Source organism: Armigeres subalbatus, chromosome 1, assembly GCF_024139115.2.
Source record: "Armigeres subalbatus isolate Guangzhou_Male chromosome 1, GZ_Asu_2, whole genome shotgun sequence".
NCBI lineage: Eukaryota > Metazoa > Arthropoda > Insecta > Diptera > Culicidae > Armigeres > Armigeres subalbatus.
This window is the reverse complement of record NC_085139.1, coordinates 84,003,414-84,021,279: the sequence shown is the minus strand read 5'-3', so window position 1 is coordinate 84,021,279 and position 17,866 is coordinate 84,003,414. Positions and strand designations below refer to the sequence as shown.

The 17,866-nt window shown below is 42.5% G+C and overlaps 2 protein-coding genes across 8 annotated transcripts in view; one reads left to right on the top strand and one right to left on the bottom strand.

Moving 5' to 3' along the window:
* LOC134227655 (uncharacterized protein DDB_G0283357-like) overlaps positions 1 to 17,866 on the top strand; it is a 695,055-nt gene that overhangs the window by 667,060 nt on the left and 10,129 nt on the right. The window lies entirely within an intron of this gene.
* LOC134217107 (probable cytochrome P450 6a14) lies at positions 9,369 to 11,239 on the bottom strand. The gene is made up of 2 exons (XM_062695915.1): positions 10,122 to 11,239; positions 9,369 to 10,061 (listed from the first exon to the last, which is right to left on the bottom strand). Exons 1-2 carry the CDS (start codon positions 11,221 to 11,223, stop codon positions 9,610 to 9,612), a joined length of 1,554 nt encoding a protein of 517 aa, XP_062551899.1. The 5' UTR covers positions 11,224 to 11,239; the 3' UTR covers positions 9,369 to 9,609.

The following is a 17,866-nucleotide window of genomic DNA, read 5'->3' as shown; positions in this document are numbered from 1 at the left end:
TTTCCTCATTTTTTCAACCAACCAACCAACTCCTGTATAGCTGGAACATCATAAAGCACTGATTCGGAGGCCTATACCCCATGATAAATTTAGAGCTCCAAACGCGGGCAGCACTGGTTCTGATGGTGCATTTCAACTTGTTCACACAGCTGTGCGGTCTTCAACACAAAATGAGCTAAAAAACGAAAATCATCACTTCTTTGTGGGGGCTGCCTTATCCGATTCGTTTTTTTTTTGCACTTGTATACAAGTTTGATAAATTTGTTATCATGGCTTGTTATGATTCGGAACAGTTTTTGCCTTTCTTTTATCGTTGTTTGTTATCTATTAAGAGCATTTTCTGCAGACCCTGCTTACTGCAAACCTGCATCATCATCATAACCTTTGCATAACTTTGAACATAGGACTCCAAATCAGCTCTCGTTATTTCTCGACAACAAACTGCAGAAATCTCCGCATTCTTTTTTTTTAATCTTTAATCTTTCAGCCCAAGGTTGGCTCATCTCTGCCCAATCTCCGCATTCAAATTTTCTGTAACAAAACATTTTGGTCCATTTTTTCTAAAAGATAGAAAAAGAAGTGTTCAATGTTCAATTCTGTATAAGAATCTACCAAAACCTGTATAAGAACTGGGCATATGCGAAATTTCTATATTCTTGTACAAATATTGTATAAGAATCTAACATAACAATTTTGTAAGCTTTTCTCACATTTTTTGTATAAAAATCTAACAATTTCGCATATGCCCAATCCTTATACAGGTTTTAGTAGATTTTTATACAGAATTGTTAGAAAATCTAACAATCGCCGGTTGGGTGTATTATTCTCAGACCCTTTAGTATATATTTAGTAGTTCTTCTTCATATAAGGGGTCGTTCAACAATGATGTCACAGGTTTTAGGGGGGGGGGGGGAGGGGGTCTAAGATTTTGTGACACTGCATATACTAGGTATACAAAAAAGCGTGACAGAGGGGGGAGGGGGGGTCTTGAAAACTCAAAAAGTAGTGGACGTCATATTTGAATCGTCCCTAACCAGATTAGATGACGGCATGTCCGGATGGACTCCAGAATCAAATGCAATATGTTTTCCTACATTACGGTCACTGACATGCGTCAAACTGCAATTGGTCAGTTTGCTCCCGGTCAACACTTTTGTTCAGCTAATTATTCGTAATCAACCACCCGCCCAACCCGCTCGTCAGTCACCATCGCCGATAGCAAACATCATTCTAATGTCATGTGACTCGACTGACATGTGTGACGACAGCCGATCAAATTCCAATATAAATACACATTTATTCACCGGAAAATTTCCAACATCATCCTAAATACACAATCGACTCCATCATCACCGCTCTGCCGTCGATGACTTTGAAAGCAAACCCTCTAAATGCCCCCGGGAGCCCAATCCAATCGGAAAACGCAAAGCAACCCAACAATCACCACCCCATGATGCCCCGGGGCGGGGGAGTGCGATTCGGGTTGGACCAAGTTAATAGATATTCATGTTGATGACATAACGAGCACCATGATGGTGATGATGATGGAGTACGGTATCGGTTGAATAATTAATTACAGTTTTGAAACAAATACAAAGGCATGGATCGAAGGCACCGTGGTTCAAAAATGGATTATTGTTTGTATGATAATGTCGATTGGAGTGGGGCAAGACGGAAGTTCCGAGTATTAAGGTACTCAAGAGCAATTGAGCCATACGGGGGCGAGAGATAACGACCCAAGTATTTCGGCGTGAAATTTGACTCTGCTGGTTGCTTGCCTATTGTTTAAGAATGATTTTCTAGTGCTTTTCATTAGAGTTACAAGAAATTCTCTTCTATAACCAATTGATTAGTTTTTGGTAGACCGAGCATTCTGTAGAACTGTTGATATTATCATCTCTCGCATTACCACTCGGAACCACTACGCTGTGTGCATAACTAGAATGCATACAGACTTCTATTTGTCAAGCATAGTCGCATCGTATCCCTTTGTTTCCGAAGAAGGGTACGGTAAACAAAACGGAAAATTGAAACTTGTTCACACAATGAGCAAGCAGTTTGTTACTGAGTTTACCAATCCTGATGAGTTGATATCCCACTCCCCGTACAAATTAACACCCAGCCAAACAACCCATTCCCGTAATGCATACTAAATCAGTCAGCCAAATGCCGAATCCAAACTTGTCCATTTTCGCACTAAGCTTCATGGCGTTTCCTGGGTCAGGCTGGCAACAAGCGTGTGTGTGTCTGTTTGCCACGACTCATCTGGTTTACTCATCGGAACAGTTTTCCTATGCACAATGCCCACAATGGTCGAGGTATTCCTTTCATGGACACGCCAATATTGACAGCTATTTCCTTTCATTTCGCACCCTAACATCAATCGGGCGCCGTTGGTGGTACATAAATAAAAATCAGCCACAATCGCGCCCGGTCAATTATTGAAATTAATCATAATTAAACGTCAGTCACAGTGCATCGCCGGGGATGCTGGGGACCCGTGAAAATCAGCTGGCCCTGCGGCCACGGGTTCACGAATTTAAAATCACCAATCGACCAATTGGTGACGGTAATTGTAATTGAAAATTAATTTTCACCAATCACGTTTTCGTGTGCCCTAATTTCGTTGGTTTCAATTTTCAATTAAGAGCTTCTGGATGGAAAGATGGTTTAACCGTGTGGAATGCAACTGAAAATTGGCACTGGAAGGTCACAATTTTTAAAAGAATTTCCAGAAGATTTTTTTTCGAGAAATATCATAACGAATTGTTTGAAAAACTTCCAAAAAACTTCTGGAAGAATTTTGTATGAAATTATTACAGGAAATTTCAAGCGAATTCCTGGAGTAATTTTGGAAAAAAAATCCATGGAGCAATTTTCGAATGAATTTCTGTAGAAAATCTTAGAAGAATTTGTGGATTTTGAAAATAAAGAAAAAACATTGGAAGAGTTTTCAAAAGAACTTTTGAAGGATTTTAAGAACACCTTGAGAAACTTCCGAAAAAAAAAAACTATGCGGAATATCCTTTACAATTCCTGAGGAAACAAATGAGCACCATACAGATGAAATTGTGATGAAATTTTTTATGAAATTTTCGAAGAAATCCCTGGAAGAATTTTAGAGCTCCGTGGAGGATTTTCTCAAGGAATTCTGTTAAGAAAATCGAGAGGAATTCCTCAAGGGATTTTTTTAAGATTTTTTTGAAAGAATGGAGAAATTTTCAAAGGAATATCTCTGACAATTATGATGGAATTCTTGGAAGAATTTTAAATCAATTTTTGATGAAATTTACGAAGCAACTTCCGAAAAAACTCCTGATATAATTTGTGATGGTATTTTGAGAGGAATTTCTGAATGGAATTTCTGAAGAAATTTTCGAAAGGATTCTTGGAAGAGTTTCTGAGGCAATTCTTTAAGGAAGTTCATAACCAACATGAAGGAATTTTCAAATGAATTTCGAGAGGAATTTTCGAACACCCAACCATCTGATGGAAGTTTTTAATACAGTTTTTTATAAGAACCTTACGGAAGCTGAATAAAATTTTGACATTTAAAATTTCGGAAGTTTTTAGTGCAACCAATGTATTTAAATCTCACAACTTCGTATTATATTTAAGCAATGTCTATAAAAAGCTTAAAATTTTTGTATAAGAGCCTTACAGAATTGTAAAAGCCAAGGTTTCATACAATAATTGTGAGATTTGTTTTTTTGTCAAGTATTTTCATGAATTTTATTAATTCCGGAGGAATTCCCGGAGGAATTTCCGGAGGAATTCCCGGAGGAACTTCCGGAGGAACTTCCGGAGGAATTCCCGGAGAAACTTCCGGAGGAATTCCCAGAGGAACTTCCGGAAGAATTCCCGGAGGAACTTCCTGAGGAATTCCCGGAGGAACTTCTGGAGGAATTCCCGGAGGAACTTCCGGAGGAATTCCCGGAGGAACTTCCGGAGGAATTCCCGGAGGAACTTCCGGAGGAATTTGGAGGAACTTCGGAGGAATTCTGGAGGAACTTCGGAGGAATTCCCGGAGGAACTTCCGGAGGAATTCGGAGGAACTTCCGGAGGAATTCCCGGAGGAACTTCCGGAGGAATTCCCGGAGGAACTTCCGGAGGAATTCGGAGGAACTTCCGGAGGAATTCGGAGGAACTTCCGGAGGAATTCCCGGAGGAACTTCCGGAGGAATTCCCGGAGGAACTTCCGGAGGAATTCCCGGAGGAACTTCCGGAGGAATTCCCGGAGGAACTTCCGGAGGAATTCCCGGAGAAACTTCGGAGGAATTCTGGAGGAACTTCCGGAGGAATTCGGAGGAACTTCCGAAGGAATTCCGGAGGAATTTCCGGAGGAATTCTGGAGGAACTTCCGGAGGAATTCGGAGGAACTTCCGGAGGAATTGGAGGAACTTCCGGAGGAATTCCCGGAGGAACTTCCGGAGGAATTCCCGAGGAACTTCCGGAGGAATTCCCGGAGGAACTTCCGGAGGAATTGGAGGAACTTCCGGAGGAATTCCCGGAGGAACTTCCGGAGGAATTCCCGGAGGAACTTCGGAGGAATTCGGAGGAACTTCGGAGGAATTCCCGGAGGAACTTCCGGAGGAATTCGGAGGAACTTCCGGAGGAATTCCCGGAGGAACTTCGGAGGAATTCGGAGGAACTTCCGGAGGAATTCCCGGAGGAACTTCGGAGGAATTTGGAGGAACTTCCGGAGGAATTCAGGAGGAACTTCCGGAGGAATTCTGGAGGAACTTCCGGAGGAATTCCCGGAGGAACTTCCGGAGGAATTCGGAGGAACTTCCGGAGGAATTCCTGAGGAACTTCCGGAGGAATTTGGAGGAACTTCCGGAGGAATTCGGAGGAACTTCCGGAGGAATTCCCGGAGGAACTTCGGAGGAATTCCTGAGGAACTTCCGGAGGAATTCCCGGAGGAACTTCCGGAGGAATTCGGAGGAACTTCCGGAGGAATTTGGAGGAACTTCCGGAGGAATTCCTGGAGGAACTTCCGGAGGAATTCCCGGAGGAACTTCCGGAGGAATTCCTGAGGAACTTCCGGAGGAATTCCCGGAGGAACTTCCGGAGGAATTCCGGAGGAACTTCCGGAGGAATTCCCGGAGGAACTTCCGGAGGAATTCCTGGAGGAACTTCCGGAGGAATTCCGGAGGAACTTCGGAGGAATTCCCGGAGGAACTTCCGGAGGAATTCCGGAGGAACTTCCGGAGGAATTCGGAGGAACTTCCGGAGGAATTCCCGGAGGAACTTCGGAGGAATTCGGAGGAACTTCCGGAGGAATTCCCGGAGGAACTTCCGGAGGAACTTCCGGAGGAATTCCGGAGGAACTTCCGGAGGAATTCGGAGGAACTTCCGGAGGAATTCCCGGAGGAACTTCCGGAGGAATTCGGAGGAACTTCCGGAGGAATTCCCGGAGGAACTTCCGGAGGAATTCGGAGGAACTTCCGGAGGAATTCCTGAGGAACTTCCGGAGGAATTCGGAGGAACTTCCGGAGGAATTCCCGGAGGAACTTCCGGAGGAATTCCTGGAGGAACTTCCGGAGGAATTCGGAGGAACTTCCGGAGGAATTCGGAGGAACTTCCGGAGGAATTGGAGGAACTTCCGGAGGAATTCCCGGAGGAACTTCCGGAGGAATTCCCGGAGGAACTTCCGGAGGAATTCGGAGGAACTTCCGGAGGAATTCCCGGAGGAACTTCCGGAGGAATTCCGGAGGAACTTCGGAGGAATTCCCGGAGGAACTTCCGGAGGAATTCGGAGGAACTTCCGGAGGAGTTAGGAGGAACTTCCGGAGGAATTCCAGAGGAACTTCGGAGGAATTCCCGGAGGAACTTCCGGAGGAATTCCCGGAGGAACTTCCGGAGGAATTCCCGGAGGAACTTCCGGAGGAATTCTGGAGGAACTTCCGGAGGAATTCCGGAGGAACTTCCGGAGGAATTCCTGGAGGAACTTCGGAGGAATTCGGAGGAACTTCCGGAGGAGTTCCTGAGGAACTTCCGGAGGAATTCCCGGAGGAACTTCCTGGAGGAATTCGGAGGAACTTCCGGAGGAATTCCGGAGGAACTTCCGGAGGAATTCCCGGAGGAACTTCCGGAGGAATTCCCGGAGGAACTTCCGGAGGAATTCCCGGAGGAACTTCCGGAGGAATTCCTGGAGGAACTTCCGGAGGAATTCCCGGAGGAACTTCCGGAGGAATTCCCGGAGGAACTTCCGGAGGAATTCGGAGGAACTTCCGGAGGAATTCCCGGAGGAACTTCGGAGGAATTCCCGGAGGAACTTCCGGAGGAATTGGAGGAACTTCGGAGGAATTCCTGAGGAACTTCGGAGGAATTCCCGGAGGAACTTCCGGAGGAATTCCCGGAGGAACTTCCGGAGGAATTCCCGGAGGAACTTCGGAGGAATTCCCGAGGAACTTCCGGAGGAATTCGGAGGAACTTCGGAGGAATTCCCGGAGGAACTTCCGGAGGAATTCGGAGGAACTTCCGGAGGAATTCCCGGAGGAACTTCCGGAGGAATTCCCGGAGGAACTTCCGGAGGAATTCCCGGAGGAACTTCCGGAGGAATTCCCGGAGGAACTTCCGGAGGAATTCCCGGAGGAACTTCCGGAGGAATTCCCGGAGGAACTTCCGGAGGAATTCCCGGAGGAGCTTCCGGAGGAATTCCCGGAGGAACTTCCGGAGGAATTCCCGGAGGAACTTCCGGAGGAACTTCCGGAGGAACTTCCGGAGGAATTCCCGGAGAAACTTCCGGGGGAATTCCCGGAGGAACTTTCGGAGGAATTCTCGGAGGAACTTCCGGAGGAATTCCCGGAGGAACTTCCGGAGGAATTCCCGGAGGAACTTCCGGAGGAATTCCCGGAGGAACTTCCGGAGGAGCTTCCGGAGGAGTTCTCGTAGGGAGTTCCTTCCAGATGAGTTCTCGTTGGAAGTTCCTTCCGGAGGAATTCTCGTAGGGAGTTCCTTCCGGAGGAATTCTCGTAGGGAGTTCCTTCCGGAGGAATTCTCGTAGGGAGTTCCTTCCGGAGGAATTCTCGTAGGGAGTTCCTTCCGGAGGAATTCTCGTAGGGAGTTCCTTCCGGAGGAATTCTCGTAGGGAGTTCCTTCCGGAGGAATTCTCGTAGGGAGTTCTTCCGGAGGAATTCTCGTAGGGAGTTCCTTCCGGAGGAATTCCCGGAGGAACTTCCGGAGGAATTCGCGGAGGAACTTCCGGAGGAATTCCCGGGGGAACTTCCGGAGGAACTTCTGGAGGAATTCCCGGAGGAACTTCCGGAGGAGCTTCCGGAGGAGTTCTCGTAGGGAGTTCCTTCCAGATGAGTTCTCGTTGGAAGTTCCTTCCGGAGGAATTCTCGTAGGGAGTTCCTTCCGGAGTAATTCTCGTAGGGAGTTCCTTCTGGAGGAATTCTAGTAAGGAGTTCCTTCCGGAGAAATTCTCGTAGGGAGTTCCTTCCGGAGGAATTCTCGTAGGGAGTTCCTTCCGGAGGAATTCTCGTAGGGAGTTCCTTCCGGAGGAATTCTCGTAGGGAGTTCCTTCCGGAGGAATTCTCGTAGGGAGTTCCTTCCGGAGGAATTCGCGTAGGGAATTCCTTCCGGAGGAATTCCCGTAGGGAGTTCCTTCCGGAGGAATTCTCGTAGGGAGTTCCTTCCGGAGGAATTCTCGTAGGGAGTTCCTTCCGGAGGAATTCTCGTAGGGAGTTCCTTCTGGAGGAATTCTCGTAGGGAGTTCCTTCCGGAGGAATTCTCGTAGGGAGTTCCTTCCGGAGGAATTCTCGTAGGGAGTTCCTTCCAGAGGAATTCTCGTAGGGAGTTCCTTCCGGAGGAATTCTTGTAGGGAGTTCCTTCCGGAGGAATTCTCGTAGGGAGTTCCTTCCGGAGGAATTCTCTTAGGGAGTTCCTTCCGGAGGAATTCTCGTACACACTTAGTTTTGATTTCTGCAGCTCGGCAAAAATCCGCACAGCCGTGCGCCAGCAAAATAAAAAACTGATTTTTCAGCAGAAATGATGTTTGTTAGCTGATTTTAGGCAAAATATTTGCTGATTTTCAGCAATTTTGACAGAAATCTCGGCAAAAAACATGATTGCTGGGGCACGGCTGTGCGAATGTCGGTAAAAATTGACCATTTTGCTGAGATCCCGGTAAAAAAAATTAAGTGTGTAGGGAGTTCCTTCCGAAGGAATTCTCGTAGGGAGTTCCTTCCAGAGTAATTCTTGTAGGGAGGAACTTCCGGAGTAATTCTCGTAGGAAGTTCCTTCCGGAGGAATTCTCGTGGGAAGTTCCTTCCGGATTAAATATTTCTTCATGAAGTCTATCAGAAATTCTTAAACTATCAGAAATTCCTTATGATATTCCACAAACGAAGTCCGGCAGGATTTTGTACAGATTTTTTTTCAGGAATTCCTATAAATTTTCTTTCACAGGTATTTTCAAAGTAATTTCCTGATGAATTTCCTAAACGAACTCCGGGAATTTCAGAAGTCTCCAAAGGATTTCCTGGAAGAGCAAACTCTTCAGGAGTTTCTCCAGGAAGTCGGAAGGCATTTTTTTCGAGCATTTTCCGGGAGTTCGAAGAGTTCTATACAAGAGTTCGAAGTGGAATCTGTTCGGGAATTTAAATGGGGGTAATTCCTCATTGAGTTCGGATAATTTCTTTGGAAATTCGAAGAGAAGTTTGGTGCGAATTCGGAAGGGAATACTTCTGGGTATTCAGAGGAGAATTCCTCCGGGAATTCGGAGTGAAAATCCTCCGTAAATTTGGAACTGAATTCAGAAAGGGATTACTCCAAGAATCCGGAGAGGTATTTTCCGGGAATTCGGAAGAAATTTCCTTCAAAAATTCGAAGATTCCTTCGGGAATTCCAGGGAGCACACCTCCGGAAATTCGTTGGACATTTTCTCCGGTAGAGATTTTATTCGGGAATTCGGAAGGAATTAAGAGGAAAATTCGGAGGGGGACTCTTCCAAGAAATCGTAGGGGAATTCTTCCCGGAGTTGGGAGAGGAAACAGCAGATCCCGAGACGAATCGATTAGTGACAAAACTGTACAAATCGGCCAACACGTTCGTGAGCTATATTGCCTCAAAGTAAATGCAAACTCATTTTTATATATGAAAAGAAAGAAGATAAACATTGTATTGGCACGGTTAGATGCTACAGCGCACTTCTATTTGCGATACCCTTTTAGATTTGCAAATGACCGTGCTTAAGGAAATACAGGGCAAATATCTATCTGTTCCCCATAAACATTAAGTCAACAATTTAGCCGTCGAACACAGCATAGAAGTGTTATTCAACCACAAATACCCTCACTGGTGTTAGTAGTTACAGCAGTCCCATATTTGCTTCATCCCCTTTCTACATGGCTCAGTCATGATTTTGTGGGTAATCGGTAACATTTCCGTTTCGTTATTTATTGTCACAACAGTTCATCAATTTCACGCATGTCTATAATTGCCAGCAACGTAATCTACCGTAATGCTAAACTGCAGTCAATAATAAACATTCCGAGCGACGATGCATGGCAATAATGATATGAAATGCAAACAGCCTAACTTGCAAACGTCCGCACATCTGTCGTGGCCTAACAAGCTCAAATCAGCTGATAATGAAACTCGTCAATCCTTCGGCACGCGTTCGATTGGAATCACATTTCCGATCGGTTCAATTTTCAAATATACTCCTGTCTTGGGCGTCAGCACGAACACCTTTTCGTCAAACTCTAAACGATCTGGAGTTTCGCTCATGGGAGCGAACCGGAAGCTCCGCAGCAATGTAACCAAACCAATCTTCGTCTGCATCTGCCCGAACCGCATTCCAACGCAAATGCGAGGTCCTTCTCCGAACGGAAGATAGGCAAAGGGATGCCGCGATCGTACCGCTTCCGGGAGGAACCGATCCGGATCAAAGCGTTGCGGGTTCGGGAAATGGTCCGGGTCGTGGTGCATCGAATGGACGGGGATCTGGAACATAGTGCCTGCGGGAATGGTGAAATCGCAACCTTCTGGTGTGTACGGGGAGTTGGACATCCGGAAGAGGTTGTCCACTGCGGAGTACTTCCGGAGGGTTTCTGTTAAATGGAAAATTTTATATTTATTGATAGCGTAAAGTAGACATTTTGTGAACGTACCGTTAACGACGCGATCCAAATAAGACATTCCGAGTAAGGTTTCGTACTTCAACTCTCCGCCGTCCTTCGCAATCGACTCTTCAATTTCTCGTCGAAGACGATCCTGAATTTTTGGATTTCTGGCCAATTCGTAGAGGCAAAAGTTCATAGTTGTCGAGGAAGTCTCAAATCCGGCCGTGAAAAATATGAAGCATTGTGCCGCAATTTCGCTTACGGTAATTCCATTTCCGCCGGAATTGGCTTCATTGCTGAGCTTGCCATCATTCTTGATCCTTATCAATAGGTCCATGAAATCGTTCCTCCGCACACCGTTTTTTTCTCTGTATTGGATTGTACTATGGACTAAATTCATGAAGAAGTTTTGTACGTCTTCCTTAATGAGCTTCAGTTTGATCTTCTTGGCAAAGTTTTTGTAGGTGCCTCCGATGAATAATTTAAAGAACGTTATCCCGTCAAACTCATTTGCTTTAAGACCCATCAGCCGAAACTCGGAGCTTGGATTTTTGATCGAGTTACACTCCACTCCAAATGCCACATTACCAATCACGTCCATTGTGAACCGCTGCAGAATATTTTTCAGCTCGATATTCTCCTTCGCACAATTCTCCGCTACATACTCCTTCAACTCATCTGCCACCTTCATCACTGATCCGAACATGTATTTCATTTTACCCGACGTAAACGTCGGCGACATCTTCGTACGCATCGCCTTCCATTCAGAACCTTGCAGACTGAACAAATTAGCACTCAGAGGATCTCCTGCCGAATCCACGAAAACTCCACGATCGTGGAATTTGTGGAAATCTTTAACCAGAATACTTTTGCTGATCTCCGGATCAACCACCAGAACCGCCGGCTGGAAGAAGTTCATGATTCCACCCATCTTAAGCCCACGGCCCTTGAACTCCCAATACAACCGTTGGAGAACTTTGCAGCTGTGCTCTTTCTGGAATATTCCTCGAATGTTTCCATAAATCAGGTGTGGGTTCTTCGCAGTAGGAACACCCAACCGTGACCATTGTTGCTGTTCACGTCTCAGGAAGTAGTAAACGATTCCGGAAAGACAGACGAAACTGGCTAAGACCAGCGTTATCAGCTCCATGTTCGAAAAGGCCCTCTCCGAGTCAAGTGTCGAAAATTACTAATTCTAAATGCACCGGAGGCACGTATTTATTCGGCGTTGAAGATGGTTAGTTACATGCAGCAGACGGCGATCGATAAGATCGCTTGTGTAAGATGCACAATTTAACGCAGAGTCATCGTTTACATGCCGAGTCATAACGATCAATATGTTAGTAGCAGCAGTAGGCGGTGAGGCGCGTGCTCTATAAATGAAACAAGGGAACTATTTTGATAACAGACTGAAAGATTTAAGGTATTTTTTAAATTTAATTTGTTTCTACGATCCTACTAACACTGCCGCTCGGTTCTATCATTTTATTTGTCATTATTCATGTTTGAAGCACATCATAAATGTAGTTCAAACATTCAAGCGGCCAGGCCAGGCGTTGTTAAAACATTTTGCAAAAATCAATTCCGTTCTTCACTGACGTAATCAATGACGTTTTAACGAGTAGTACTCATCGAGCTCTTTAACAGAAAAATGGAAAACGTGCATCTTGTAATTTGGCGCTTACGTCACTTTATCAGATTACGGCAGATTACATGTTTTTCATATTCAAGCCATAGAACGGGGACATCTCCTACCAAATGCTCCGTTTACATTACAAATGATGACTGTTGAATCGTTGTGAATTACTTAGCTTAGAGGATTGATATATCCTTCCTTAAGTCCGCAACGTCCTGGGATGGGGCACAATTTTTAGTCTAGTGCCCAATATTTCTGATTCTAATTTTTTATTTTCACGAATATCACCTTCTGAAGAGTTTTGGGGCTTTCAAGACGCGTATTTTACTATAAGAATATCGTCTGTATCTTTTTCCGTCACCAAGTTATATCCATTTATTTGAGCCAACATGCCATTAGTTAAATTGGTAAAACTAGATTAATTTTTTTTAAAAGATAAATAATGAAGAATATGAGTTGCTCAATGTTGTGTAAACATTTTTTGGGATATATTGGAGATATCCACTTTTGAAAAACGTATTTTTGACAGAAAAACGACTATAACATTTGATCGGCAAAAGATATTAAGCATATTTACACACCAAAAGCTGCTTTTTTACCTCTAAAAGTCACACAAAGACGATTTCTCCGAAAAATCGAAAACAAAAGAAATAGATAAAAATACTGTTTTATTGAGGGACACCCTAATCCAAGTAGATAAAAGTAAAATTGCACTAAATCGGCCAAGAGCAGCGCTACAACTTTGTAGTATTTGCGTGTCAGTATTACGCAAACCCTTTTCTTTGATAGCATCATGATGAAATCCGTACTATTAAGAACAACTTTGTAGAACTTTTTTTTAAATTATAGTTTGGTGTAAAACGCATCTTTCCGCGTAAATTTGTATCCTCGGCCATAATGCAATGGAGTGTATCCGTAACCAAGTAATCGGGAATGTTACCCACCCGATAACATCGCGGTCTGGACCCAAAAATTAAACTTGCCATTACTAAGAATATTGAGTTGAAAAAATCCAGGCCCAACTTTGGCTTAAAGCAACATTTCTTGGTACTGTTGATTCGAAAGAAAAATAAAATGTTCTTAGAGAATAATTTTATTCCTTAGTGGAAACGAGGAATCGATACTATGTTGGCCATTATTAAGATAATAGATAAGCGGATAACTATCTCAAAAGCTCGCAAAAAGTGTCGTGTGCTAAAATGAACGTAAATGCCCCTCATCGAATTTGAGCCCCATTAGTCATGCCCATAATTTATTAAAAGGGTGTTACTAATGTCAATCCTGATGGCTTCATGATACTTTTAGAATGAATATTAAATACCGCATTAATATGATTTTCTATGTTCTATATGGATATTATATATGTTTCTGAGCAAGCGAGGGATGAAATTATTGTCTGTACGGGTCAAAAGTGGGTTCAGAATGAAAACCGTTTCACCATTTTGCATTCTCCTTAAGTTTTTAACCAAAGATCCGATCCATATGAAGATCATTAGACTGAATGAGCCAGATCTGATTCGTTCAACGAAGTGATCCGTTTTGCCCATCCCTAGCGTAGACGTTACCGTAGAATAGAAAATTTCACATCTTTTGGTTTCTGTCTCTCATCTCTTAGAATTTCCAACAAATTCTAAGGACAAATAAAAAATTGAAGATTTGCACCCAAATGCAATTCAATTTTATGTTCTTTTCCAAGAAAACGTAATAGTTACCCGAGTGAAGACCAAGAAATTTTTGAAGAATTTCCAAAAGAAATTCCAAGGAATTTTGTCGAGGAAATTCTGAAAAAAAAAGCCAATGAACTTCCGAAGGAAAGGATTTGCCGAAGAATAAGGTCGAGGAAAATTTAAAAAAAATCACATAACAATTCCAAATAATTTGCCAAAGACATTCCAAAAAACTCCGAAGAGAAGAATTTGACGAAGAAATTCGAAAAAATTTCCTGAAGAATTTCCCGAAGAAGTTTCAAAAAAAATCTCGAGTAAATGTTTCGAGTAAGCGTTTCCCAAAGACATTCTGAAGAACTTTGCAAAGGAAATTCGAAAAAATTCTGTCGTAAAAAAAAGTTAACCATTTCCGGAAGACATTTCGAATGATTCCACCCAAGAAAATTCCGGTCAGCTTTGCCGAGGAAATTCAGAATAACTTTGCCGAAGAAATTCCGTGTATTGTCTAAGAAGCCCTGAAAAACTTTACGTTGAAATTCTGAGAAACTTTGTTGAACAAAATCCGAAGAATTTTTCCTCGGAACCCAAACGAAACCCAAAGAAAGGAAATGTTAAGGGAATTTCGGCGAAAATAATTTGATGAACAAATTCCAACACAAAATTCCCGAATTAATTCCGAAAATTGTCAAAATCCAAAGAATTTCTTGAAGACATTTTGGATAATTTACCTAAGGATAATCCAAAGCATTTTTCGAAAAAATACTGATTTTTTCCCGTAGAAATTCCGAATACATTTTTTGGAGGATATTCCGAAAGCTTCTCAAGGAAATTTTGATAAATTTCCCGTAGAAAATGCCGAAAAATTTCAAGAATATTCCGAAAAATTTCCAAAGAATTTTGCCGAGGAAATTTCCAAAACATTTCCTCAAGCAACTCCGAATAATTTCCTGATAAAATTCCGAGGGAATTCTGAAACAAAAAAAAAGGAAATACGGAAAAATGAGAAAATTTCTAGAAAGTTCTGATAATTTATTTGAGGACTTTTCAAAGAATTTATCGTTTTTATTTCAAATAGGTTCACGTGAGGATTTATTGGCGGACTTCCCAGATTATTTCGAATAATTTTCTGTGGAAATGCCGAAAAATTTTCGGTGAAAATTTCCAAGAATTTCCCAAAAAAAAATTCCCAAAGAAGTTTGACAACATTTCTGAATGAAGTTCTGAATATTTTCCTGATAAAATTTCGAAGAATTTCTCTAAGAATCTCCCGAAGCAATTCCATGAAAAAATGATCATGTAAATTCCCTGAAAAATTCGAAAATTTTCCCGATAAAAAAATGTCTTAGGAGTTTCAATCCCAGCAACATCCAGAAAGCACTAGCCAACGACGAAGCTAGTGCAACATCCTTACACTGTTTCCCGAAGGATGCACGAGATCTAGATAAGGATCTCTGCCTAAGGCGAAGAGGTATTCTTCGGATTAAAGTCGGTAAATGGTGCGGGTGGCCATTCCAGAAATCCATCACTCCTTGTCGAGTGGCTTATTGCCATGTAGAACGACTTAAAAAACTAGTCGTCCTCGTTGGTTGGCTAATCGCCAACTCCAAGTAAGTTGAGGTCCGTCATCCGCAACATTAACATTGCGCAAATTCGGTAATATAAGATACCAAAGACACTCGCCAACACCAAATGGAACAACGAAACTATCATCAAACATCGGACATCAAACAATAAAAATCAATATGTAGGGCAGTGGCGATGGGGGGGTGCCGGGATGAGCCCAATCGACAACTGGTGGAATCGGAATGGGGACCCTGCACACCTCCGGAGACAACTCCCTTGGCACATTTGTTCCATATTTTGGTCATCTGAGTTGCGTCCCAAGCTGTTTATCCACTTTTCTTAAGCTTCCGCTTCATTATCGCCCAAAATGCCTCGATGGGCCAGAACTGCGGGCAGTTTGCTGGATTATGTTTTTATTGTTGAAATCTACGTTATTATCGCAGTACAACTGGATGACTTACCGGCTGTAGTGGTAACTCGTCAAATCTGGCCAAAACTTCACGGGACCTTCATGGGCTTTCATGAAACTTATTAGGGTAAAACGTCCTATCGTTGTGGTATGCCCTTATGCTGCGATAGTGTTAAAGTAGCCCATTCTGGATATAATACCATCGAAAACAACTGAATCATTTGTTTGAGAAACTGCATAAGTCCATTTTACACAATTTCGAGAAAACAACAAAAAACTGTTTTTGAACAAATTGGCACCGAACCTTTCGATTTCTTCGATGCAGATCAATAGTTTTTGGCAAAACTCAACACCCTGGGGCACTTCCAGTGCAAAAACTGAAAGCAGTACTCCATAATTGCTCTTCAAAGTACGTGGACATATGTAGTTTCTCAAACAAACGAAAAAAATTTCATACACTCCTGAACACAAAATTTTTTTTTCGTATTTTTCGCCAGAATATGTATTTTTGGAAGAGGATTCAGAATATATAAAAATCTCATTTTGGCCAAAAATGTTACATATGCAGTTTCTCAAACAAACGGTTCAATTGTGGGTACGATAAAACTCTTCGGATTAACGACTAGAACAGCTTTTGTTTGACAAAATTCCGTTCAAAATGATGAAAAATCAACATTTTTCGTTAAAAATTTGAATCCTTTGAGTCTATTATTGCGGTAGTGCTAAGGTCCTATTGTTGCGGTATCGCTCCCCATAATACATGCAATACCGCAACAATAGGACTGACCTTCAAAAAATATCGCAACGATAGGCAACTGCGTCCTATTATTGCGGTAGTTTGTTTTTATTGTGATAAAAACAAAACAACATAAGTACAGCACAATTGACGTAATATTTACGAAACTATAGTTAACGAGCATCCTATTCAACTACTACAATGTGGAAATCGACCAACATGTAATTTTTGAAGAATTTTTGTAATCAATTCTGTTTTGACACGGTGCTTAACCCCTCCATAATAGGTCGTTTTACCCTACGCGGTTTTTGAGCCATAAAAGCAAACCTTATCTCACAGGAACAACTTCTCGTGCCGTCGCCATGCAGATTTTTTGGCAAGGAAGCTGTCCGAAATCCATTTGGACGTAGGACAGCAGGATTATCATCAAGGGGGGTGTGCAGATTTTTTTCTCTTTTCTCGGCTTCCATCTGGAATAATTGTTGACTCGCTGCACGAAACACCATGAAATTTATACCACAGAAATCGGGCGCCTAGGTAGACATACCGTTGTAAAATAATTCTTGCAGCGGTCACTTTCCGTGCCGCTGCAAAACAAATTATTCCGGATTCTTACTGGACAGAGCTTTATGCTACTGGATTTCAAATTTCGATAAATCAATAATTCAGAACGGTGGCACATGGGGGTGAGTTAGGAATGGGCGTTTTTTGGAAAAATATCGATACTGCCGAATCGATGTTTTTATTTTCGAAATATCGATGTCGAAAAACATCGGCGGTGAAACATCGATATTCCGATATATTGATACGCCCAAAAAATTAAAAGCACGAGCAAAAAAAAAATTGGAGACTTAGATTTCCCATTTCAGATCGTCGACTAACACAAAGAAGATTCGCTGTTTTTACCAGATTGTGTCTAATGTGCTAAATTTTCACTCTGAAAAAATAGAAATCCGATATCAGCAACGAAAATCGATACGGTCAAATGAACATAAGAAAATCGATACAAAATATCGATTTATCGGAGCGAAAATATCGATTCCCGATAAATCGTATCGGTATCGCCCATTCCAAGGGTGAGTTTTTCCCGAGAAAGTGAAGAATTTATGGAGAAAAATTCGAATAACTTTGTCGAGAAAAATCTTAAGCACCTTTTGAACATAAAAGCGAATAATATCACGACAGGTTGCAAGCAGTTTTGACGAGGAAATTTTGAAGAGTTTTTCCAAGCAAACTCCAAGGAAAGCTCAGGCAAATTTTCCGAGGAAGTTCAGGAGAATTTTCCTAAGAAATTATATTTGCAAGTATTTTGAGTCAAAATTCCATCAAAATCAATCCAGCTGTCATTCAATAGCCATTTTGACCTCATCAAAAATGTATGGAATATTCATCACCGATAGAACATTTTGTAAATGGTTAGTGAGGAAACATTTGCTTACGTGTTGTGTTTTTCCCAGTAGCACAGAATCCTCATCCACAAAATAATTCGGCGAGAAATGGCTTTGGCTTAGCCTAGCTTTGACTGGCTACACAGTGAAATTGCACAAAGTATTAACTGAATGATTGGCTGGGATTGTTCAAGCATCCTTAGTGTGCAAGTTTCAGTGACTCAAATACTCAAATGATCAATAACGGCGTCGGCCACGTTCATGTAGTCAGTTAGGAAGAGGAAAGTAATATTAGCAGGTGATTTTTGCTGTTTGAAGACCGCGCACCTAAAAATAATCATGTGATTTTAGGTGCTGCGATAGCGACATATACGAGCGTCACTTTTGACGTAAA